Raw genomic sequence first — 26,236 nt, forward strand, 5'->3', positions numbered from 1 at the left:
AATTGCTAATGTAATTTCTTTCTTTCATTTTTTAATTTCTTTTATTCTCCCTCCCTTAGGAATGCACGTAGAGACGCAGATAATCCTGCCTCGGCACCGGGGTGGGCGTCGTCTAGGCGAGGTGGAGGCGACTAAGCCCCCCTGGGAGAGACGTCACCAAGCTGAGACGCATCATCGACCAGTCTCCGTGAACGCGCGCCCACACTCCGCTGCCACCGCCGCCAGGATCGCTTTCTCCTCCGTACCCCCCTCACCCCTCCCCCTCCCTAAATGCGAGATGCTCGGCCAAATTCAATTAAATCAAGCAAAGCCGAGCGAGTGCGCGCGCCTTGTCGGAGAGGAAGCGTTCATTTGCGCCTGCATCCAAGCGGGTTAAAACAAGTGGGAAGGTCATTTAAAGTGAAGGTAGGAAGGAGGGAGGTAGGCTGCGTGGAGCCGAAGCGGAACCGGAGCCGGAACGGAGCGGAGCATGCTTGCGGAGGAAGAAGACGGCACCGTCAACTGGCAACATCTGTAAGTTCTCCCTGGGAGATTTCGTCTGCCAGTAAACATGCCGGTGAGAAGAGGACACGTCGCTCCACAAAACACATTTCTTGGGATAATTATCCGGAAATTCGAGGGGCAGAGTAAGTAGCATTTGGAATACTTCAATGATGACAAATTGTAAGAAATGATATTATTGGAATATGTTTTGGATGTTTGACTGTAGTTTTGTCTAAGGGTGAAAGTATCCCCTTAATAATTTGGGAACACAGTACCTCCAAGGTCACGTTTCTTTTCACCCCTGCCCCCGAATCCTCCCGCAGACCGTAAATTTGTAATAGCCAACGCCAGGGTGGAAAACTGTGCCATCATCTACTGCAACGACGGCTTCTGCGAGATGACGGGCTTCTCCAGGCCGGACATCATGCAGAAGCCGTGCACCTGCGACTTCCTCCACGGAGAGCAGACGGACAAGGAAGCCATAGGCCAGGTGGGCCAGGCTCTAAGGGGCTCCGAGGAGCGCAAGGTGGAGATCACCTACTATCGCAAAGACGGTGAGTCGCTGACCTTTTGCGCACGTCACGCGACCCTGGCGAGGTCTTCTGTCGGTCGGACGGAGCAGACGCGGTCCGAGTGGGAAACAAGAGGCATGAGGTGTCCCTGCGAGAGAGATCTGATATTGCCGCTGTTAGCGGAGCGTCGCTATTAAGGCCCGTATCGTTTACTCTCAACCCAAACATTGATGACGTCCCACGAGGGAACATCGATATCACCCAGATAGGCGAGCCCTGGTGACACATCGCTGGTGTCCTTACACAACTTTGGGTATGCAACCAAGCGCAGTTATTGAGCCAGGGCACAAAAAAAAAATGAAAATGTCAGAAAAGCCCAATTGTGAGCTGGCAAAGATAAATAAACAAATGATATGCTAATAACTTTCTGACACCTGATCTGACCTGATGATTGACACCTCATAAGTCACGCCTTCAGTCGCCAATTGGTTGTTTTTCCTCAGGCGTGGTGAATTCTTGTGTATCAAATTAAAGACCAAGAATGGGGCTGTTTTTTTTTTCATGATGTAACACTGTCAAGCCGTAAAACTGCTTGAAAATGTAACAAAAAGTTTTTTTAATTATTATTTCTATTTTTTTTTTACTAGAATAGAAAGATGATAATGCTCGGGAGTGTCGGAAAGATAGTCATAAAACCAACTGGTCGTTATTTTAGTCGTAGTTTCCGATGATGTACAACTGCACCGCAATATACCGACACGTGTACCTAATATTTAGACTCTCCTCACGGCTTCCGTAACCTTTGCAGAGATAAAGCAAGTGCAGTCATCTTAAACTACACAAACAGTGGACAGTGCACAAATTGCAAATGAATCTCTTGTTTGAAGAATATCTCAGAGCATTGTCAGAAGACTTTTTCCACAGCGCAGTAGCGGAGGATGAGTGCAACATAATGTATGAAAGCTTCCATTGATGTCCTCGAGAGCTTTGCTGCTGCAATCTGTGAATGGCAGCAGTAGCATCCGTGTGAGAGTATGATTGGATTATGTTATGTTTTTAAAATCATTTTTAGCTTTGGGAAAAAAACATGCCTGAGACGAGGAAAGACGCGTTCATTGTTTTATGTTTTCCACGACGCTTTTGAAAGCATTCGTGCTATAAGCCATGTTTGTAGCCAGTGGCTTTATTAGAGCGTGGATCATCTGACTAATCTGTAATATTGCCGTGCATGTGATGGCTCCAGCTCGGGCAGCTTTGCAAAAGACGTTTTGGCTCCAAACGCTGCTTGTCGTTCATTCTCGTTGTATTCCAGACGTAGCGCTAACGGCACAGCACAGAGGCGAATTAATGCGATGTTGCCGCTCAGTGGCACCAATCCGCAGATTGACCACCTCCTGGCGTGCTCTCACTTGAGCTTCTTTGTGGTCGGCGTGACATAGTAGCCACATGCTCGTTCATTTGTTTTATGCCTTTGTGTCAATTTTCCCCCCCTCAATATTACGATTTAGCATTTAGCACTGTAAGTTTACACCCCAAAGAGTGATGTACAGTATTACGGCGAAAATGCAGTTATATTTTATTGAATCATACAAAGGCAGCTCTTTTAATTTTTAATTGTGAGTTTGATTAGATTCTAGGCCACGGATACATGTTTAATCTAGCGTCAGCCGCCACCAGGCTTGCCTCTTCCCCGCTCCGTGTTAATCAGGAGGAAAGGAACCCAAGAGCCAGCTGCTCTACGTAGTAGAAATAGATTGTCTCGGAAACACGCGAGACAATTACGGCAAACGCTCGGGGGGCCCCGTTTGCGAAGGCGCAAACGTCTCAGGTTTTTTTTTGACGAGCGGGATTTTCTGGCAATTTGTGCTCAAATCCAGCCCCCCCACCCCCACCCGTCGCTCCAATCCGCCACGCGTGAGCCACGCTCCATCTTAACATCATGCGCTCATGAGCGCGGAGGATAAGAGCCCGGGAAACCTTCAGCGCCGGCTGTCGCTTCGGAATCCTCGGCTTCAACACACAACTCTTAATACTTGTCGGAGGAGTTGAGAAGGCGCATGTGTGCTCATGAATAAAGATGGCGGGGCTGTCAGCTCGCTGACTGGGAATGAGCAGCTTACAGAGCAAATGCATTAAAGCGGTATGGAGGACAGGCGGGCAGCCGCAGCGGGCCGCTATACTAAAACGGAATCAAAGATTCATGGCGACCGACCGTATTGACTCGAGTCGGTCGGAACATGGCGGCCGTTTTCCGCTCACAAACGCATTTCCAGCAATCACTTCTCATTCACATCAGTTAATCTTTTTGGAGCCGACCCCCCCCCCCCCTTTACATCTAATGCTTGTCACGAATCAAAATCACACACACAGCCACGGCACAAAGCACATCAAACTAGATTAGAGCGCGGACCTCTGCCAAGGACGGGGTGTTAACACGTGAAAAAAAGAAGTTATTTTTATTAGATTTTTTTTCCTTGGCTACTTATTGAACACTTGGGATTGAGCGGTTAACAAGTTGCACAATGCTACCGCAAGCTCCAACAACATTTAGCTTAATGATCTCATTTAATTAGCAATTTTAATTATTTGGATTTTTCAAAATCAAGTTAGAGGGGCGAAAAAGGTCGCAGGTTTTTGTACTGTGCTGCTCAATAATGTCATCGATTAATTGACTCTCAAGTCAGTGATCTCCTCGTACTATGGCGATGACATTCTGTAGACACTACATTATTCTCTTTGTTGCAAGAACCTGGACCTGGTGTTGGCTTAAGGTCAAATTACATACTCTTGCTTTAAATGTCACCGAGTACAGGCTGCTTTGTGTTGCTCCTTTTTATCCGCTCCTCAGTAAGTGCTGTGGGAAATCCTTGGAAAAACGTGATGTCGGGATTTGACCAAACGATGCGTTATCTGCGGCGACAATGCCTCGATTCTTTTCGATGAGGAGGCAAAATGTTAAGCTGCTTACGCTTCAAATAAAAAGTAGCATCGGGAACGTCGGAGGCGTGCCAAGGGAAGCAACATTTTCCTTTCGTTTTTTAGCTCTGCCTTTCGGCGGATGATCGAGAAAGGCTACCCGAATAGCAAAATAGGAAACGTTCTTCCAATGACGATGCATAATCAATGAGATAAATGCTTTCCCTTGATGGCCTTATAAAGGTATCGGATTCCACTGGGTGTAATAATACTTTGCGCCGTAGCGAGTCTTAACAAAAGGAAGCTGACACCGAGCAGCGGAGAAAAGTTAAATGGATAATGACTACATAACAGCGGTAGCTTAGCTAACCGCGTCGAATGATCTGGGACATGCGGTACGCGTAGGTGCAGGGTTTCATAGGTGACTTCCCACCGAGGGGGACGCTCTGCTAGCATGGGGTCGCTACTCGCTGGAAGCACAAGGTGTGCCGAGCCACACTCGCACGCATGCATAAGCTGCAAAAACAGCGCATCTATTTTTCATTGGCCTCTGCCCTCTTTGGTGTCAACCGGTATGTGCTGAAGCACATACACAGCATTTGGTATTAAGAGGGAATTTAGAATGCGCTGGCAGTAAGATGATTCGAGGCTAGGGGTTGAACCGCTAAAGATGTTGTTGCGGTCTGATATAATGTGATGGAAGTCGCGCCGAAGTCGATTAATTTTGTAAAAGCTTTTATAACATGGATGGGTGGATAGATTGGATAGATGGATGGAGATTAGCTGGCTTGCTAGATAGCTAGATAGATATAGCTCTTTGCTAGCAAGAGCTAGCTAGATAACAAAAGCAGACATTTGGCTAGCAAGCTAGCTAGCCGAGACAAGACTTAAAGGGATAAAAAATAAATATTTTTGGTAGATTTGGATAGTGTAGCTATGAACGCAGCGCTTCAGCTTAAATTTGAGTTAATAGCTCGATGTGAATGTTAAATTATCCGCTTGAAAACTGCGTAAAATAAATGTCCTATGTTTTTACCGTGCCTTCCCCCTGACAAAAAGGAAAAAGAAAATTATTTTCTTTGAGGTTTGGGAAATGTAACAACACTGGTCCTTGGATTTTATTGGCTTGGAATGTCCACCCACGGTTATTTTAATCTTCAGGGATGCTTGTATTGGAGAAAGTAATCTAATATTCCCCTTCATACCATCTGTTTTCTTTCTCCTAATCAGTTTCTGCGCACGGATTTAAATTTTTACCATCCATTCCATTTGCCAACATTTGTGCTAAATTAAGCAGAATAAAAGATGGCATGGCAAAATATCACGATTCAATGAATACCACCACAAACCTAATGTGGATTGAACTGCTAGTTATCCCCTCGATGGTTGCGGTGACGCTGATTGAAGATGAAATTAGGCCACTGTGTGAAGCTGCAAGCATGTTGGATATGGCCACAAGGCCCAAAGACTCAATACTAAGTGCTAGCTCGCACCCTTCACGCCTCGGGAACATTGCGTATTGACTTAAGCTGGACAGCCCTGGACCTAAAACGTCATAATTCATTAAATTAGTCCACTAGCGGGCAACGATCTGTGGCCGGAATGTGTAAAAGCCGCGCACTGGGTCGAAGCGTCGAAGAAGAGGACCAATCGAGAGAAAAAAAACATGGCTCAACATTATTACTCATGTTTCTACCTGAAGCGGATTATTTTATGCAGATTAATATGAAACCACAACACATCATGGTCAAATGAGGGAGAGTTGAAATGTAAAGCAGAATTCACTCAACTGAAGTGAAGATGTGGCCAGAAATATCCAGGGGGGAGGGGTCAATGATATTCATCATATCATACAGCCTGATTAAAAAAAAAATGGATATAAACTGTAGGAAGCGAGAGCTCAATGCAATATTAAAAAGCAATTCCCAAGTGCATTCCTTATTAATTAAAAGTAGTTACGGCATTATTTGGGCCTGTGAGTCACTGTCCAAAAGATCCCTTCATGTCGCCACGGCCTTTTAAATAATTGATCGTGGAAATAGAATCAACAGTAATGAAATGTCCATCATGACAAACAAGCCAAGATTTAATATGCAAGTGGGTGGAAAATAAAATACAGTGGAATATTGTTTTGCTTAGTTTGTTATTTTGCATGTGTATTTGTCAGTGAACCTTTCCAGCAGTTGTAAACACAATTAGAGTGCAAAATGAATTGATTATCTCATTACTTGCTGTCCCCACTGTGCAATGTGCTAATGCAGCAAGCGGCGGCGTCACCCATTAAGAAAAAGTATTGAATTTCAACACTTACACCTCGGCTGCCACATCTGCTGAAGCAATTACAAGTTGACACGTCAGCAATGCTGATAAGGTTATTATTGATTGCAATAGCAAAGCTTAAATACCAAAGATCATCAGTATACATTGGATATAAAATGTCTACCCACATCTGTTCAACCATAATTTATGCTATATTAATATCTACTCGAGATAAATCAGCTGGCATTTAAACAGGGGTGTGTAGACTTTTTAAACCCACCGTAACTAGTCCTAATGTTACGTTACGACTTAATATTTGATTTTTTGATTTTTAATTATTTATTATAGGTTTCCATATTTTCTAATTTAGTGCACAACGATCCAACATCAGGAAATAAAAATAGGTGATTTGAGGTTGCCATAGCAACGACCAACCAGCCGAAATGTGTTATTTCAGGCTGCATAAATTACATATTGTTGCTTTTAAGAATTCAGCTTTTATATTAAATATTCATTAGACATATAGGCCATAATAAAGTGGCTTAGCTCGACTCTACGAATATTGTGAATGATTCTACAAATGTGATCATGAAATCCTGAATGGGTTAAGAAAATAAATGAACGCTGACAAATAGAGAGAGAAGGCTTTTTTTTTATAACATTATGAGATCAGATGTACTGCTGATTGTTGAGTTCTCACAGCTCTATTGAGACGACGCATCTCTTTGAAGGCTTTTGGCAGAGATGACATTCAGCGGGACACCAGATGAGTGGGGGTACCCCCCGCCGTTAAGCCTTTGAGCAGCACGCTTGTTTCCTCTTCTGGAACGAAAACAAGCAAACAATTTTCATCGGGGCTGCACAATGAGAAAGAAGTATTATTTCACTGTGGGTAATTAGGACTAATACGCCGCACAGTCAGCTGTGTTATTGAATAGAAACGTCAGCCATTTTAGATGGGAAGTGGATGGAAAATATCATGCGTTTGTTAATAGACAAAAAATTAATACTAGTTGTACTACATATTTATATTTGACGAATTTTTTTTTTTTGTAAACTATGCTCTGTAATTTGCTTAAGACTTACCTCGAAACTGGAAGTGTTGCTTGAGTTCCATCTTGGTGAATGATGTTGAAGCAGCATCTTTTGGCCAAGGAATGATGTCGCGATGAGTTGAGGAGCTTCGGTTGGACAAAAGTAGTCCTTTGCCTCCATCCTATTGCCTCTTGGTGCCAACTACATTGAATTGAGTTGAGGCTGGTCATTTAGAGAAAAGTAGCTCTTTGCCGCCATCTTGGTGCTGTTCAAGTTAGCTAAGTTGAAGTGAGCTGAGGAGCTTCATTGAGACAAAAGTAGTGCTTCGCCACAGCCTTCGTCTTTTAAAAATCAGGTATGTGAATTATTACATGATTTAAAACTAATTTAGAATTTTCCTTGCAATGCCAATTAAAATGAAATTTGACCAAAAAAAATGACTTCCCGAAAATACTTTGTCAGTGGCCCACGCTTTCAAATCACATTATCATGCTGTCAGTGAGGACATCACTTCTGGGAGCTTCCACGGCAAAAAATCCTTCCAACGCAACTCTGGCGTGTAGCGGGAGAGCGAGCTTGTTATATTTAGTCAGACAGCGAGTCTACTGCTAATGAACGCTACTGGCAGGGTGTCTGTTGAGCCCCGAGGAGATTACAGACAACACTGGAAATGTGTGTGTGTGTGTCCTCTTTGGGTCAGAGAACCAAAAACAGAGAGCGACGACAAAATGTGGCTTTTAGATGAAGCTGTATTGTTTTGAATCTGTCAAATGTATACATAAAAGGGGCAAACGAATGGGATGAATTGACACAAAGCTAAGCTTTCTCTCAGCTGTCACTGTGTCACTAGATCACCACAGCTACGTTGTTGTTTTTAGGGTCCGGCGAGTTGATTGATGACACGACCTTCCTTCCGCTTCCTCCGGAAAGAAGCGGCGCCGTTGTGAACGGCGGATATTGTGGGTTCAAGTCTAAGTTTAGACGGCGGATGCTTTTCTGCTCCACTACCCGGCCTGATGTTCACTCGTGGTGATTGTAGCTCCGAGCGCATTGTAAGCCTTCATGATTGGCTCCGATCACTTCAGCTTGTGATCAATCCTATTCAACTGAGTTGTATGCTGAATAATGACTACATTTTCTTTTTATTCATAAGGGAGCAAGAAAATATAGATCCATAAGGTTTAACCCCCACCAGGGGTGAGCTCAGTTATTTCTGGTTTATGACATGCAATCATTGACCTTTAAATCAGATCAAGTTCTCCTCATTTTTTTTTTTTTTTGCCTCAAAGATCCACAGAAAACCGTTTTTTGTTTTTTTTTTTCACGCAAAAGGGTAATGCATGGTCAAGCGTTTGGTGTCAGTATCATCCCCTCTCCTTCTTTTCCCAGGGTCGGACTTCCAGTGTACTATTCATATCATCCCAGTGAAGAACGAAGAAGGTGTGGTGATGATGTTCATCCTGAATTTTGATTACGTTTTGGATGAGGGGAGCGACAACTCCACGGAGAAGATAAGCCCCGCATCGCCCACAAAGTCTGATCAAAGTGAGTGTTCATTAAATTCTCCGCTGTGATATAATCCTGTGACACCTTCAAAATATACTAACAGAGGCTAAAAATAAAAGTGGAATGTTAAAGGACAAATGTGTTTTTGTCATCCTGGTGGTTTGACCTCGGCAAAACAGTGGTAATACATTAATCCGTTCCAGGGTCAAACTGCCGCCATCTAAAGCCGGGAATGAAAGGAAAAAAGCTGTGTTCACTCCCGCAACGGCGCAACTGCCCCTTTCTAAATTTGCGTTGGACTTGCGCCGGGCACAAAAATAGAGCCAAGGGTGTCTGTCAATTTTGAAAGGCTCCTCCAATGTCAAGTGGTGAGCCACGGGCAGGGAAATGATCTGCTTACAAAAACGGCTAAGCTCTTGCTGTCAAATGCTGATGACCTCACGTCTGCCCGAATGACGCCTGAAAGGATATAGAAAATGAAAACGTAGAGTGACTTGTGGGAGACCCTGTAGCTGCTGAACTTTAAGTTTATGTTTTGTGTAATTCAAATTCAGTAATTCCGATTTTGTTTGACTAATTTGTGCAACATCTGCGGTATTTGACCTTTGAGGTTCCACCGTGAAATGATCTAATTATTTGTTATTCCACCCCTTCGGACAACATTAAAAAGCATCTTCCCTCATAAGCATAATGAATCCTGTACTAAAGTAATTACATTTTATTAAAAAAATATTAAAATGCCACAGCTTAGTGTAATTATTTTGACTTGCCCTAAAAATATACAGCCTAATCGTACTTTTTAATGATCCTGCATCAATTATTCACAAAACTTGTTACATTATTTATCTTGTTTGTGAATGTTGTACAGAATAGATGCAAAGTATGCACAAGGGGAGGAAATGCTCTGCTTATACAGCCAATTTCTTTTTTTTTTTTTAATGACACCATCTCTAAGTGTATGTTTTTCGAGCGTTTCTATAGGCCTGGTTTATTTTGATTGATTGATTTTTGTTTGGATGAATGTCAGGAGGTTTAAATATCAACAAGCCTTCTTTCCTTCAGCATCTCCTCTGTGACTCAATCTCAGCCATTTTCTTCATTCAGCGTGAAGTCCTCTGGCATTGCGCTTGCGAATGTAAACATGCGTGTGAGCAGGCAAAGCTAACATGACTAATCACATTTGATTGCTTGTGAGCGTACTTGAGCGAAGGGGATCTAAGGGTTGATGACGGGACGGCTTGTGTTGAGCTGAAGGTGTCTTTGGAATTCACGTTTCACTTTTCGTACTTTTTCGTACATTTTTGGTAGTTGCATGGCTAGATAGATAGCTTATAGCTATATAGTAGCTAGTTCGCTAGCTATAGCTTAACGCCAGCTCGAGCTAGACAGCTAGCTGTGGTGTTATGAAATATTTCTTCAAAGTGAAATATGCTAACATTTCCAAGTTACTCAGAATTCCTACAGCATTCAAAGTTTAATTTTGTGGAGCCGGAATTTATTCAAGCCCTGAGCATTCTAGTAGTATCTGTGCTCACACTATACGTCCATTTTCATCTCTACTACAGCCACTATGTAAGATAAAGCAGTGCGGGATTTGTAGACAAGCCGAAACACTCCACAAATGAGACTATTAGTGAAGTCCAAGTGCCATCCATCTTTTTTCGAAATCCTCATTAGAGTCGGCTGCCGAGCTGGAGTCGATCTCGGCTTACTTTGAGCGAGAGGCGATGACTAAAAGAGCAAAATATTTATTGCTTTGAAAGCAAGGATGAGAATATTTTTTGTTGTCGTGAATGGTGTTTTCCCTTTACATTCTTGCGCTCAATATAAAGCAAAAGTATTAAACGCGTCTTTCACAACCGACAAGGGCATAGTCACAAGCTAAAGATCCAAATCCAAACTAATGAATGACTTTGTATTGTTCCTTCAAACCACCCCGTTAAGGGAGCCACGACCAGTGCGACCCGGCAGGTGGTTCATCACAGCCGAGAAAATCTATAATTCTCTCTCCGGGAGTTTCCGAGCTCTGTTAGACGCTTTCAGGGGTGATGACATCAGCGCGTTTAGGGTATGGAAACAGATGGAAAGCTATTATTTATGTATGGAAGGAGGATGCTGAGAGAGGGGCTCCTCACAAAGGGTTCATTCATCCCTGTGCTAATCGATTGTTAATGAGTCAAAAGGTTTCGCTTGGAAAGGCCAGCAAAATTCGCATATCTGACTTGGATTAGCATGAAAAATCGGATTTGCGGTATTTCGGAGTCCCTGTGCCCGGTGAATGAACATGAGTTGACTGTTCTCAGCTTTACATTGTTAATTGCCTAATATAAACCACGTAATATTTTTCAGGTCATAAAAACCCTTTTTTTCGTAAAGGCAGTTTCACACCCTTCCATTAAAACGCCGCCGCTGCCGTTTCTCGTAACTTAACGCTGTAAATTTCTGCCCTCTTTCAGGGAGTCGATTTTTCCGCTTCCGCCAGGCCGCCTTGAGTCTGATGAATACCAACAAGCAATCGCTTCCGCAAGAGGACCCAGACGCCGTGATGGTGGACTCGCCCAAAGACAACGAGGACTCGGTTGCCCTGCAGAGCTTCCCCTCGCCCACCAAGAGCATGTGCAGTCCAATGGAAGCCAACGACACCCACGCCCTCATCAGCTCCAGCCACCACTCTTCTCCAACCAGCGTGGCGGCCGAACCCCTCGACCATTCGTCCCCCAAACTACCGTGGGAGAAGATTTACCAGACGGAGGTACACCAGTCCTCAACCTCCTTATCCAATACCTTCCCGAGAGAAAGCATCACGAGCATGAGGCGGGCGTCCTCTGTCCATGAGATCGAAGGCTACAGCTCCAGTTCCAAAAGCATATTTAGGGACCGTCATCCAAACGAAGGTATGCTTGCTAGAACATCGGCCCGTCCCATACTGGACCAATGACAGATAACACTGTTCTTAATCGGCAGGTCCGTTTAACCACGTCAAGTCCAGCCTGCTGGGCTCTACGTCGGATTCCAACATCAACAAGTACAGCACCATCAACAAGATCCCCCTGATCGCGCTCACCTTCTCCGAAGGTATCGACAAGAAGACTCACTCTCCTCCAACGTCGGAGAAGACCATCATAGCGCCAAAGGTCAAAGACAGGACACACAACGTCACGGAGAAAGTCACACAGGTGAGCCATCATTTACAATGTGGTACTTTTGATGGCCAACCCCCTCGAGAACTAGTTTTGAAAAAGCTCTTCCATGGTAAGTCGCGGGAAAAAAGAGTCAGTGCCTGCGGCTTAGCGGCACTTTGTTTGCGAGCTTGGGATGCTGCCAAAGCCCCAGCGGTGGAGCTGTGACATTCACAAAGAGAGAGAGAGAGAGAGGGGTCGTTCCTGGAAAGCACAGGAAGAATAATGAGTTGGAGAAAAGTTGGTTTGCTTCTCATCTTATTTCAGAGCTTTAGGCGAGGTTAATAGAGAAAAGTCCAATGTAATAAAATTGACTTTGACTTGCACGTTAAACCCAAAGCCTACAGACAGACGACCTTGAATTAAAAAGATATAGAAGTCAATGGACAGAAGGGGGGGGCATACAAATTGGTTCATTCATTGTTCAAATTCATTGAACGATTTTTGATCAAATACGTTGAGAACCGCTGACATGTATTGTACAATTTTTTTTAATTTATTATTATTTATTTTATTATTTTTTATAAAGTGTGTTTCTCATGCATTTTTGATTGACATTGTGTCTTTTAGCACAACCAATGAAAATAACCACGTCAGGGCCGATTATTTTCTAAGCGAGCAAACTTAAAAATAACTCTCACCCTCACTCTCCACTTTTGAAGCATACGAAAGCACAAAGATGTAATACTGCAGGTCTGCCCGATGTCATCTGGGGAAAGTGTTTCGACTCAACACGCATCCCTCATGTATAAATGAGCTAAGCATCATCGTGATTAAACGCTCTTCGTCCCCGTTGACCTCGGTTTAGTGTTCGGGGACGGCGACGAGACATGAGCGCCCATCTCGAGTCTCTTGTATAATTCATGGCTTCAACATCGGGGGAATGTGCAGTGACGAAAAAGACCCCGTTGCTGCCCACAGCTTCACTTTTTTTCTTTTTTTTTTTATGGCACAGGAGAGTCGTCTTTGTCATCCACGGCTTGTTAGGCCAAAACCCCGCGGATGACACAGGACACTGAATAATTTACGATCCAGTCAGAATGGATTCGTGTGAGGAAATGAAAACTAAAGTTTTGGTCTCTCTCGCTCTACTAAAGTTATGAAATTTTTTTGCGTTGTCGAGCGCGTACATGGCGAGTGCCCGCAGTCGTTGCATTGTTGTCGCTAATTCCGGCGAAAAGGCTTCATCACTCACATTGGCTTTTTCCTCATTGATCTATTTGTCAAGAGTCTCTGAGGGAGGACAATTAGGCAAAGAAGAATTACCCGAGCGTGCAATTTTACTTTTAATTAACGGGTATTACACCACGCAAATGCATTGCTTTGCTTTTTTTTGTGTAAGTCAGCGCTTCTCAAAGCCAAGTCCCTGATCTACAAACATATCTGTAATAAATTACAATGTCGTATCGTTGAAGAAAGGTGCCGACGGTATAAATCATATGTGAAACAATCAATCTAATAAGTAAAAGCTTTGATGGTTTTGACGTGTAGTTTAATAAATCTGACTTCCTCGCATGAGTAAATTCGAGATATTTTTAGAACGAAAATATATTACGAAATGGATATAAAAGGCATATTTTTATTTGATTTGTCACACTGTAAATTACATAAAAGAAAAGAAAAGAGGGAATGTTTCACGCTCTATCTTTATGAAGAGATTACATTATTGACTGAGTCAGTCCTCCATCATCCTGCTTTTTACGCCTACAGAAAGCAATTGTTGAATTAGGGAGTTTGGAAAAAAGTCAATGTTTGTGTTTACATTATTTTATATTTATGGGGAAGCTACTGACGTAATTTTTGTTCTGCTCATCTAAAAATAGATCCATTCTAAGTCTTTCGGTCTCCTCCAGGTCTTGTCACTGGGCGCCGACGTTCTTCCAGAGTACAAGCTACAGACGAACCGCATCGACAAGTTCACCATCCTGCATTACAGCCCGTTCAAAGCGGTGTGGGACTGGCTGATCTTGCTGCTGGTCATCTACACGGCCATCCTCACGCCTTACTCCGCCGCCTTCCTCCTCAACGACCAAGAGGAGCAGAGGAGGCGCAAATGCGGCTACTCCTGCAGCCCTCTGAACGTGGTGGATCTGATCGTGGACATCATGTTCATCATCGACATCCTCATCAACTTCAGGACCACGTACGTCAACCAGAACGAGGAGGTGGTCAGCCACGCCGCCAAGATAGCCATCCATTACTTTAAAGGCTGGTTCCTAATAGACATGGTGGCGGCCATCCCCTTTGACCTGCTGATCTTCGGTTCAGGATCGGATGAGGTTTGTTATCTCTTCACTTTATTTATTTATTAACCTGTTTTTGTTTTTTTTCCCCAAAGGGACGAGAGTATTACGGCATGGGTCATGCCTGCCCAGTCATCTCTTTATTGAGTCCAGACTTGGGCACCCAGGCCACTACTTAAAGCCTAAGTCTTTCTGTCTCAGCAATGGAAGGACTACTTTAAATTGCATGTTTTTTTTTTTTTTTTTTTTGAATGGTCCTCATTCTCGAATCCATTTACAAGGATTAATGGCTTACCAAATGGCAATCATTGATGCATTTATGTGACGAGGGGGGCCAACAGAGCCGTGTGCACAGCTTACATCCAGATGTTAGATAGTCATTGGTCGGCTGGCTGCCAGGCCCGCCAGCTTGTTTGATGGCTCTGGATCCGCTTCAGCGCTTGATCGTGCTTTGCGGGCACTCCATTACACCAGAAAAGCTCCCGATTATAAACCATAATCATCTTTTTTTTTTTGGACCACTGCCGTCACTGCTACTGCTGAGTCAGCGATGCGAGTCTTTGTAAATCTCAATTGCGGTGCTTTACTTTGCACACCTAAAGAAAATGGAGTGTCCGTCTTGCGGTGCACGGCGGCGGCGAGCAAACCAATCATTTGACGGTTGATGCAAGCGGACAGTGTCATCTCGCTATCCGTTTTCTATACAGCTCATTCGCACTCAGGTCACGGGTGAGATGGAGCCTTTCCTGGCTGACATTCACACTCGCTCGCTGTTCTGGAACGGTAATGATATTCGTGCGGGATGCAGCCTTGCCGCAAAATTCGCGAGTAATTTTACACCCCGCTAAAAAGGTGTATATTATTCGTCATCTTATACAGTCTTTTTGAGTTGTCTTCTCAATTGGCTAGGAATATGGATTTTTATTGTTTTATATTTATTTATTTATTTAGACACACTTGAAATATATTTGTCAGACCAAAATAAATACATTTAAAATGAACCCCAAAGGTTCACGTATGATATTAACTAAAATGTTTGACGTCTATAGTCGTCAATGTAGCGAATGAGTTAATTGGATGACTACAACGGTGACTTTTGCTGTAGTTGCAGTTATATTGAGTGAGCGTTTAGTATTTGTAAAGGCGTTTTACTTTTTTTATTTTATGTCATCAACAAAAACGCTTTTTTTAATTTTAATTATTTTGTTAGCTATTGTTCTCTACTACAACGACCCTGTTTCAGAATAACCCAAAGTCTTGCTCAAAGTCAGCTGGGACAAGTTCCAGCTCCACTATCTGCCTCCCTCATGAGGCCAAGCGTTATTAAAAACGGATATATGAAGCTGTTTATGTTTGTCCCATTGGACATACACAAAGAAAGTGAGGAGCTCTTCAGAGACTACATTACGTAATCCCTGTGCAGATAAACGTGACTGAACTCGTTACATCTGTCACGGCTTAATTTAAATTGTATACTGTAGCTGTGCTGAGTCCTGACAAGTAAAAAAAAAAAAAAAAAAAAAACAAGCAATAATTCCAAATGCACACAAATTCCGGTCAGAATAAATCCGCTGTGTACGATACGGTATTCCATGTTGGTTTACGAGATTAAAACAACCTCGGTATAATTTTGTTTTGCAGAGCCCGCAAATGCCCTCGCTGCATTTTCTCTGAATTATCTCACAGCTAATGTTTGCATAATGACGATACGCGAGTCAGTAACGCTCGCCACGCATTACGACTCTCGGCGGCAACAAAAGTCAGCACAATGCGGTGCGGCCAAATGAATAGATTGTGGTACGTAGTCACATTTGGCTTGTTTATTAGCTCTCTTGGGGAATGGCTTCTCCGTAGTCAGCATATCACCAAACCTTGTGACATTATTACACTAGCGACAGTTGACATACTGCACATGCAACCCTCGCTATATACGTATCACCTTCAAAGGAATTTAAAACTTTGTCGAATAATCGAATGACAACCCAGCTAACCGTCGATATGTGTTTAGACGACCACCCTGATCGGCCTCCTGAAGACAGCGAGGCTGCTCCGTCTGGTTCGAGTGGCCAGGAAGCTGGACCGCTACTCAGAGTACGGCGCCGCCGTGCTGATGCTGTTGATGTGCATCTTCGCTCTCATCGCCCACTGGTTGGCTTGCATTTGGTACGCCATCGGCAATGTGGAAAAGCCTTACTTGGAGCACAAGATCGGCTGGCTGGACAATCTGGGAGTGTCCATCGGGAAGAAATACAACTACAGCGATCCCAACTCTGGTCCGTCCATTAAGGACAAGTACGTCACGGCGCTTTACTTCACCTTCAGCAGTTTAACCAGCGTTGGATTTGGCAACGTTTCGCCCAACACAAATTCGGAGAAGATCTTTTCCATTTGTGTCATGCTGATCGGATGTGAGTACGTCGACTGGCGGGCGTCGTAAGCAAAATGGCAAGTCGTTTCCACTAAATACAAAGCGCTGTCCTGTCCGTATTGCAGCCCTTATGTACGCCAGCATCTTTGGAAACGTCTCGGCCATCATCCAGAGGTTGTACTCGGGCACTGCACGCTACCACGCGCAAATGTTACGGGTCAAAGAGTTCATCCGTTTTCATCAGATACCCAATCCGCTGAGGCAGAGGCTGGAGGAGTATTTCCAGCACTCCTGGGCCTACACCAACGGCATCGACATGAACACGGTAAATGAACGGCTGGCAAAAAGCCATCACGGTGATATATGCGCAACTCTAAAGGCCAAGTGTTTTTTCTCTTTTGTCTGCTTTACATTACGGACTTGATGTCTTTTCTTTGGCGAGAGTAGGAGGTGCGTATTACATTTTATTACCTTGTATAATTCAACAGTCAAGTGGGTCACTGTGTCAAACAGCCCCCCCCATCGAGAAACAAGTGGGGGGGGAGCACGTGGAGCTCCAGTGTCTTCATGTCATGCTTCATGTATTGGCTCAAAGCTCAAACCACAGATAATATCTTTAACAATTAAAATTATCCATCGATGGGATGAGACACTAATCATCCGTACAGACATATTTTTCCCCCTCAGTTGACAATCACAAAGCACTTCCCAGGGACTATCGATTGATTGGTCTAAATTGGGCACTCATTTCCTCCCCACAGGTGCTCAAAGGTTTTCCGGAGTGCCTGCAGGCAGATATTTGTCTTCATCTCAATAATAATCTCCTGCACAACTGCAAAGTGTTCCAAGGAGCCACCAAAGGCTGCCTGAGGGCCTTGGCTATGCACTTCAAGACCACTCACGCCCCTCCCGGAGACACTCTGGTCCACAGCGGCGACGTACTCACTGCTCTCTACTTCCTCTCCCGCGGGTCTATTGAGATCCTGAAAGATGACATTGTGGTGGCCATTTTGGGTAAATCGCATCTCGTTTGTTTTTTTTATTGTCTACAGCAAAATGATCCCGAATTGTGTTAGCGTCAAGCGCAGTAAGGAGTGGAAGACGTATGACTTATGTCCCATCTCAGGCAAATGTTTTGGTTGACATTTCACGGTGCACTAAGTGCATTAAGGATGAATTGGCAGGCATCCACATTGGTGATAAACTCACTGGCCACATTATGTAATAACGGCATAATCTGCTGAGATCCCCCATACAAGAGGCTAGTGCTGTCATTCACACACATTTGGAGTCAGTCATTCAAAATCAAAAAGCACTGAGCGCCGTGTGTGTTATCATCTTCGTAAAGCTTTGCTTCTATTAAATTGTGAAGCGGGTATGCAGAATAATACAATTCATGTAAATTGTAGGAAGCACACATCCAACGGTTCGGTTTGAATTTTCCACAGATGGAACAAAGGGCTTTTTTTTTTTTTTTTTTTTTATCGTTGCTTTTAAAATGCCTCACGTCAACACATATTTGACAGACGGCACCCGCGCCGCTTCTGCCCTCTGGCCGACAGGCGTGCGGTGCCAAGAGCAAGGCGCTGGCATTTCTATTAAGTGGATCCGTAAAAGGTTGTTAAAAGAGCACGGGCAACTGTCGGCAGATTCTTGACAGCACGGGAAGATGGGGGATTATCCTTTCCAAAAAAAATACACAATTTTCATCCTAGCTGAATTTGTGTAATATTTCATGACCGCGTATTACACAAGGTCTAATAAAGCCTTTCCTGGACAAGGCAAAGCCAGGTGAGCTCGGATTAAAAACGCATTTGTCCACGAGATGAATGCGCTCCAAAACCAAACGTGACACAATGAGGCTTAAGCGCGGGCTGCTGAATCACACGGACTCGTGATTAACATCGCCACAGAAAATGCCACCCATCCCATTGATCAGGCAACTTTGAATACAACATACGGCGTGATGCCGCCAACTTGCTTGATCAGCAGCGCTTTGCTCCATTTCTTGAGAAGGGAAAGCTGCATTTTAGCACAATGCCACATTTGAGCTATGAGGCTCGCCCGCAGCCAAACGAGCAAAAAGTCTGTACATTGTGCCCCGGGCGCAGGTGTATAATAACATCTTCAACTCTGGCCCCCCGAGCAGTTCATTTGCTACTGATTTACAGTAGATCAACTTCCACTGCAGAAATTGCATCATTAGGTGCTTTTCTGTGCTCGTTCATGCACGAGACCAAGAAATCATTTTGGACTAACTGGATAGAAAAGTCTCAAAAGAGCTGTATCTGTATATTTGTGCTTCATTGCACTACAGAGTCCATCCGTCTCATTTTCTATAATGCTTGTCCTTACTACTATACTGTGGGGGTCACAAGTAAAATGGAGCTTAAAGCCAGCTGACTTTGGAAGGGCGAGGCAGGGTACACTCTAGACTCGTTGGGGGTGGGGCATGGAGCCGCAAATAATTCTTTTAAAAAATGTTGGTGAAGATTAAATTTGTGTTCCCCAGGAAAATCCCAGAAAAATGGCCTGTAACTGGGGGGTATTTGCAAATTTCACAGGGGGTCCAGTGCCCCAGCAGCCCCCCCTTTAGCTCTGCCAGTGGTTCTAAAAAGGCCATGGCAACAAAGGGAAAATGCATTTTCGCAGTATAGGCAGAACCAATATATGACTTTCAGCAATTATATCTACTTATCATATTAATTATACACAATGTTATGTTGTTAAGTTATGTTGTTATGTTATGTTATGTTATGTTATGTTATGTTATGTTCACAGTAATACCAAACTAGACACATAGCAAAGGGAAAGTTCAAACACAATCTAAATAGAGAGCTCCACATACTGAAATGGTCTTTTGTGTGCGTGTCTGTGACAACCAGGGAAAAACGACATTTTTGGTGAAATGATCCATCTATTTGCCAAACCTGGAAAGTCCAACGCTGATGTGCGAGCTCTGAGTTACTGCGACCTGAGCACCATCCAACGGGAGGACCTTTTGGAGGTGTTGGACATGTATCCGGAGTTTGCTGACTACTTCTTTGCCAACCTGGAGCTGACCTTCAATCTCAGAGATGAATCTGCAAAGGTAGAAGGGAATGTTACAATGGTGGCGCGTGCTGCAAATACAGCGACAGCTACCTTGACACGCGACAAAAGTCGGCTGGCGTATTTTAAGCTTGTTTTTTGAAGACGGGTATAATAAATCAAACCGAATCGAATCGTTCCACACAATATGTCCTCATCACCCCAGTGTATAAATTGATGTTAGCTTCACATGTGCGCTAACAGAAGCGGAGAAACTTGGTCGGGCCAGATGGTGATGTCGTACAGTTGAAGCAGGGACCGCATGTCCCCCTCTCACTGTGCCTGCTGGGTAAAATCTTGCTCCGAAGGGAGTTGCGTGTCGATATGCGCTTGTGACTCATCCACGGAGGAAAGCGCACGCATTTAAAAGAAGCAGATTGCTTTGTTGTTAGCATGCTAGCCTTCTTGATTTGGTTTGACGGTCGTCAACAGTTTGAAAGTGCGCTGTTGGCGCCTACAGGACGAACATCAATAACTTTTATTTATGTACCGTTTGACTATCAAATAATCAATTAATACATTAAAACAACATAAATTAATGCCGTTATATGCTTGTTAGCTAGTGGCGTTTGCTCTTTGCCTGTGTTTTCTCTCAACAAATCTTGCCTGAGATTGGGAGACAAATCAAACCGGGAAATATTTATGTTTTTGCAGCCCCCGAGTCCCGAGGGCTGCGACTCTGACGGTGAGGGCACCAGAAGCATTAAAAGAAGGATTTCCTTCACACCGGAGCCGCCCAAAGGCAAGTGTTCGAAAGAGAATCAATACACGACAACAACAACAACATCGCCAGTCATGCTTAATGGACAAGCGTTGTTATTTACTGTTCTCCAGTGGAACTCAATGAAGTCAGTCCAGAAGTGGAAAGTAGGAGGGAGTCAAATCTGTGCCTAAAGAGATGTTCCCAAGTTCGGGGTCCCTCGACACCCAGCAGCCCTGTTCTCGACTCTAATCTTCTCGGACACAACGAGGTCACAGACGGCTTGAGGAGAAGTCCATCTTTTCAAGGTAACACATTTGTTCCCTTTAGACGGGAGGGGGCACTATTTCTTGAAATAGCGGGAGTGGTGGTGGTGGTACCTGGGCTTGATGTGTGAGCCCGTCATCCAAAGAATCCAATTATGGCTTTCTACAGTACGATTGTGTAACGTATTCCCTCTCGCATCGAAAGAGGTCCAGGCAGTAAGCGCCACGCGCTAACGATCCGAGGCGCTGCAAATAGCGTCTGCAACTGGACACCGCTGCGCTGTGTTCCGCCGCCAAGGAAAGCATCAAAGAAGTCCCTTTGAAAGGCTCACACACTCGGCCAGAGCGCTTTGATGCTCCTGTTTAGCGGCGCGGCCTCCGTATGCAACACCTCCACGACAACATTTGGCGAGCTTGGCAGTTCAAACATACGAAGCAGAGTGGCTAGCATTTCGTGCTGTCACTTCTACAACCAGTGTTGTTTTCCCGATAAGGCTTCCTTGGATTGTTCCTTTCACTTGCTCAGTGGATGTTGAAGCAGTGTGAGGACAAAAGCACAATGTCGCTGGTGAGAAAAGGGACGCACAACAGAGAACGGGCTCGCCTCGTATCTTTACGGCTCATCGTGCTAGTACAAAGCCACCTGCGCTCACTGCGGTTGCAGATAGACAAACCAAATACGAGCGGCCGATTTATTTATTTTTTAATCCGAAAAGGGCTCCCGACACACGTGATTGTAAAGCAACGGTAACGACACCAGGTGTCCGGCCGCGATAACAACGATCTTCGTTTGCCTCGTGATTCCACCGGGACAAAAACCTGATGAATTACGACAGAGCTTCCCACTCGGCAATCCTTTTGAGATTAATGGCAGGCTATTTTAACAAGCAGGTATTTTGTTGTTGTTGTGTTTTTGGTGTGCGGTGGCACACATGTATGCGTGTAAAGAATGCATGTTGCTTTTTTGCGATCTCTGCAGATCTGTGCTGTGATAAATGGGTGTGCAAGAAGCCGGGCGACTACCTGGATGAGTCAGCAGCACACTTCCACGAGCTAAGAGGAGATGATAATTCGGCTAGCGAGCTTACCTACGGAGAGGTGGAACAGCGCCTAAATCAACTGCAGGAGCATTTGAACAGGTTTTTTTTTTTTTTAGGGGTGGGGGATTAATCCATTTGTTTGATGATCGCTTCGGCTCACTAGGCTACTGTTATTGGTCATGATAGTGGTACTTGGAGAGCAATTTTTTTTATTCTGTTTTTCTTTATGTATTTTTAGGTAGTAAAAAGTTCAAGAATTACTGATGTAATTGATTTATTATTTTTTTTTTTTACCCGCATCAGTGCAATATTCTGCCAGAGCCCCTTAAAGCACTTTTAATAGGTCGTAAATGCCGGAGTTTCAGGAATTTCTGGAAGGGGAGGGGGGCAAAATAAATAAAAATAAAGCATAAGGCAACCGGTCAGAGCATTTTGAAAGCTTTCTGAAAGAGCACTTAAAAATAAAAATCATGATTATTATCTTTATTCATAGTCCAGGCCAACTACTCATGCACTGTGTGTCGATGCTAATGATTAGTGCGTGCTTTAAAAAAATAAAAAGTCACCTCCCACACATATGAAAGTAAGCTGCACTTGCACCAAGATCCCTGCCAGGATTTCTCTCGTTTTGCTCAAACAAATATAGAACGTGGAGGAAGAAAATCTACCTGGCAAGAGAAATTGTTGGCCTTAATATAGTGTAGGTGGGAATTAGAGCGATACAATCTTAACATATCCAAAACACAACAATGAATTGGTAAAATAAAATGTTGACAAACACGTACATCAATGCGTGAGCAGATGTAGTTTGGATGTCATATTCAGAAGAGGCAAAGTTTGAACAACGTAACTGCAGCCAGCAGGCAGCCAGAGAGTGACACACAAATGAACAGCAGGAGGTATATTTGGCTGGGGAATGACACTGGCATCAGCACCACGTGTCTGGCTCATTTTATTTTCGCACAGAAAAAGTCATGTTATACTCTAAAATATAACCTATCCCATTTTTTCCCTTATATGACCTGGACGGATGAGATTTCTAGTGGTTTTGGACAACAAGTATAGCATAAAATGCACTTTTAATATTTTGTGGTATGCATTATTGATTACAACCTTCAAGCAGATGACTTTTTAATGATTAAATGTAGTCATAGATACATTCATGGAAAGAGTGTACTTATTCACAGTAAACAATAGAGTCACACCTCCCATACATAAACTAATTGTCACCACGGGTAAAAAACACAATTGTTTCCATAACACAAGCCTCTGTCGACTGCCATGGATCAACTGCCCCCTCTAGTGGTCAGGAAACGAACTTTTTCCAGTTTAGTCTTCGTGGTGTCTAATCTATCCACTTATTATCTTGTCATTGCATGACTACCACAAAATATGTTTAATATTTAACCAGCAATTGGTAAGCTAAACAGTGTCTGACAATTCAAGACGTCGTAAATATTTTGCTTACCTTCAGGTTTCAAACTTTGCATGTTGCTCGTGTCTTTGTCCCGAGTTCGTCAAAACACACATTTCCAGATTTACTGGTGGTCTGGTGTTTCTTTCATCCGTTTTTGGCTCTCACACGAAAAGCTAGAAAATGAAACAAAGTGGTGATTAGTCATCGCAATTATCTCCATAAGTAGTGATTAATGAAACTCAAATCTAGTCACAACATGTCTATCGATAGAGAAGAATTTAAATGTCCCTTTCAACCATGCTAAGTATCTTTAAACCTTTGAAATTGTTATCTGTGAATATTTGCTTCTATTTTTAAAACACTGTCACGATATCGTCTAATCCGCTAATCCGTATTCCTTCAAAGTAAAACGGGAAGTCATCAAATATCCGTTTTTCAGGTTGGAGTCTCAGCTAACGTCCGACATTCAGACCATCCTGCAGCTGCTGCAGAGACAGCCCGCGTTGGGTCCTCCAGCTTACAGCACTGTGACCGCCAGTCCAGACTATAGCGGATCTGCCGTGAAGATTCAGCCCGCTGCCTTGACAGCGAGCCATTTTTTCAGCCATACGCAAAGTCAAGTAAGTGAAGACAGAGTGTCAAAGTCAAATTACAACGATGATGATTGACTGGCCACCTTCTCCTTCCTGGGTTAGATGAAATTGAAATCAATAGTTCTGCAATTACACGTGGCCGTAAATCGTCCATTTTTAAGGACTACTGACAGTAATTATTTGATAGTTGACATTTACTTGAACACACCAACTCGATGCCATCGTCAACCTTCAGTGTATCCTCTCTCCCACCCAGGGACCTAACCACAAAGTAAAGAGGGCCTTCCAAGAATCCAAAGACTCCAGGCCGAGCTTGGCCAGCTTGAAGGTCCCAGTTGAGGACAACCTTTCAACGTTGCTTTTACAAAGACAAGCAGAACAGCAACAAGAGATTAGCAGGGTGCAACAGTCCACGTTGATCCTAATTCCGACATCGTCCTCGTCTTCGCCTCCTTCCGACTGCAACCTCAACGCCACTGGACTCCACAGACCCGACTCAGACCCAGAGCTACAGAGACCATAAACCTCTCAACATTTGTGTTCAAACCTCTGGGTGAAAATGCTGTAATTACATAGTAGACACTTTTTATCAGCATGCTGCAACAGACAAATATATATTTCTTGATTTGCAGTTGCTTAGTAGTATATATTTAATGTGGTTTTTTTTCTTATGCATTTGGATGAAATACTGTTGTTGCAGTACAACAGTACCGTTGGTATAAATATGTATTTTCAATGTAAAAGCACTCAGAGAGCGCAAAGCACCAACAAGGCCACTATAGAGCACCGACAGCCGTTCTGTTTTATGCAAAACCTCACACATATGGTAGTGTACATTATGTCTGGACAGACAAAAAGAAATATCAAAAATATGCTCGCATTTTTACCGTAAAGGTCATAATTAAACATCGCTTGAGAAATGGAAAAGCTAGTAGAATAGGACTGACACGCAATGACATATTCACCAGCAGTCGCCTCCTCCAAGCTGTTCAATTTAGTGAGAGTTTGAACAAAAAAAAAAAATTGTGTACTGTTAAGTATTTTTAAAAAGATCTTTTTTTTTGGCTCTTTCTATAAATGAATGTGATGAAAATCTAATTGCCTAATTGGTTTGAAATGAGCCAATATATGGATGGAAAAGAGAAAATATGTTTTTAGCACAACATTTTTTGGGATATGTAATTTGGTAGAATGGATATAAAAAAAAATCTACACCTCCCTGTTCAATTTCCAGGTTTTGGTGAGAAATAATTTCAAAACCTTTTCCGCCATGAACCAGTCGACCAATACCCCACAAAACTCAATTGAATTTGTTTTTAATCTATTCAAGAGTGGAAGTAAAAACAAACAAAAATTATACAATTGCATAAGTGTGCACACCCGATTGCAACAAGGATTGTGGGTAGCTGTGTTCAGAATTCTTCAATCCCATTATAAGTCATGTTAAATAAGACTCAGTCATTCCTTGATATATCACAAAAGCCTTTTGAACAAGGGTGTGTAGACTTTTTTTTTTTTTACCATTTCCAACTAGATTCATACTTTTTAGTGAGTAAGCAGATGGAGGGGATGGATCTGAATTCATCACTATGTTCTTTACGCAGACACATGATAAGCTAATCAAGTCCAGCTATCCTGCAGGTCCAGGATTGAAACAGGTTTCTCACATATTTAGCAGACAACGCAAGAACCAAACCTTTGCATGCAGTACTACGAGTCACACAAAAAAAAAAATGAGAAAAATGATTCATTTTGCTTCCGATTTATTTGGATGCCACTTAACTGGAATCAGTGGGTGAACACGTTTGAACCCACCCCAGTATTTTTTTGCACGTATCGGTGTAAATCAGCATTTACACTGAGGTATGAGAACTGTTTGTGTATCTTCGGCTGTATGCCCGTCTTCTCTGAAATGTGACTCAGGGGTTATGGACAATTGCACTGCAGTTTACAGTATCCAGAATACTGTAATAGTCCTCTTTATACAATGTGCATTATTACTTAGGTCACGGCTGTGCACCTACTGTTTATGACACTATTATTTGTAGACAAAAGCATGGTTTTTTTTTTTCTATCTGTATAGTTATTGTTTTTGCACCACTTGCTAGCCCAAAGTAGCACACGTTATAACGATGTCAGCATACGTGTCTCTTTTACCACGTAGAAAGTTAGTGTTTGCACATAAACAGCCCCGAAATAGGGTCTCGTGCCTACAATGTCAATACAAATGCTACGTCAGATTATTCTTAACATATCAACAAGTTGTTTCTTTTCCCAGCACAATTTTGTTGGACTCTGAAATATTGCTAGAAACTAATAATGAAATTAATAATATTGCCAGATGTTAAAAAACAAGTCTATTTTTGTTTACTGCTGCTTTTCATTATTTTAAAAAGTAGGATTTGTTTTGAAACAGGGATCGGCAATAAAAGGACACATTTAAAAACTGTGGAACGAATGAGTTTTTTTTGGGGGGGGGGGGGGGGTTACCCATGTTTAACGTTATGAATTCAGAATGTGGGTCTGGGTGGTTCTCAAAACAGGTATTGTGGTCTTATTGACTGTTTGAAATTGAAGTATATTTAATCATCTGTACTTTTTAGGTTACTAAAATACAACAGTACTATTT

At 43.2% G+C, this 26,236-nt stretch overlaps 1 protein-coding gene and 1 long non-coding RNA gene across 3 annotated transcripts in view; one reads left to right on the forward strand and one right to left on the reverse strand.

Moving 5' to 3' along the window:
- The window catches only part of LOC119115013, an 85,257-nt gene extending 62,077 nt beyond the window's left edge, over positions 1-23,180 (reverse strand). The window contains exons 1-2 of the long non-coding RNA XR_005096091.1: positions 23,066-23,180; positions 19,432-19,584 (exon numbers count right to left, since the gene is read on the reverse strand). This is a non-coding gene — a long non-coding RNA (uncharacterized LOC119115013). The remainder of the gene's footprint in view (positions 1-19,431; positions 19,585-23,065) is intronic.
- LOC119139897 (potassium voltage-gated channel subfamily H member 7) lies at positions 154-26,054 on the forward strand. Of its 2 annotated transcripts, XM_037239026.1 has the most exons (15): positions 154-626; positions 807-1,037; positions 8,595-8,750; positions 11,168-11,605; positions 11,676-11,887; positions 13,744-14,169; positions 16,142-16,541; positions 16,627-16,826; positions 17,263-17,515; positions 19,387-19,592; positions 20,246-20,333; positions 20,426-20,599; positions 21,537-21,696; positions 23,454-23,634; positions 23,864-26,054. In XM_037239026.1, exons 1-15 carry the CDS (start codon positions 551-553, stop codon positions 24,128-24,130), a joined length of 3,468 nt encoding a protein of 1,155 aa, XP_037094921.1. In that variant the 5' UTR covers positions 154-550; the 3' UTR covers positions 24,131-26,054. The 2 variants fall into 2 exon arrangements, with proteins under 2 accessions (XP_037094921.1, XP_037094922.1); XM_037239027.1 differs by lacking the exons at positions 154-626; positions 807-1,037 and having other exon boundaries at positions 8,027-8,750; positions 16,627-16,827; positions 17,261-17,515.
- The last annotated feature ends 182 nt before the right edge of the window (positions 26,055-26,236 follow it).

Source organism: Syngnathus acus, chromosome 21 (assembly GCF_901709675.1).
Source record: "Syngnathus acus chromosome 21, fSynAcu1.2, whole genome shotgun sequence".
Lineage (NCBI taxonomy): Eukaryota > Metazoa > Chordata > Actinopteri > Syngnathiformes > Syngnathidae > Syngnathus > Syngnathus acus.

What these genes read in the sequence shown, in the direction of transcription:
- LOC119139897 (XM_037239026.1), top strand. Translation starts at nt 551, where the DNA reads ATGCCGGTGAGAAGAGGACACGTCGCTCCACAAAACACATTTCTTGGG. An exon ending in CACCTACTATCGCAAAGACG is followed by an intron (nt 1,038 to 8,594) that starts GTGAGTCGCTGA and finishes TTCTTTTCCCAG; the next exon opens with GGTCGGACTTCCAGTGTACT. An exon ending in CATTGTGGTGGCCATTTTGG is followed by an intron (nt 17,516 to 19,386) that starts GTAAATCGCATC and finishes TGTGACAACCAG; the next exon opens with GGAAAAACGACATTTTTGGT.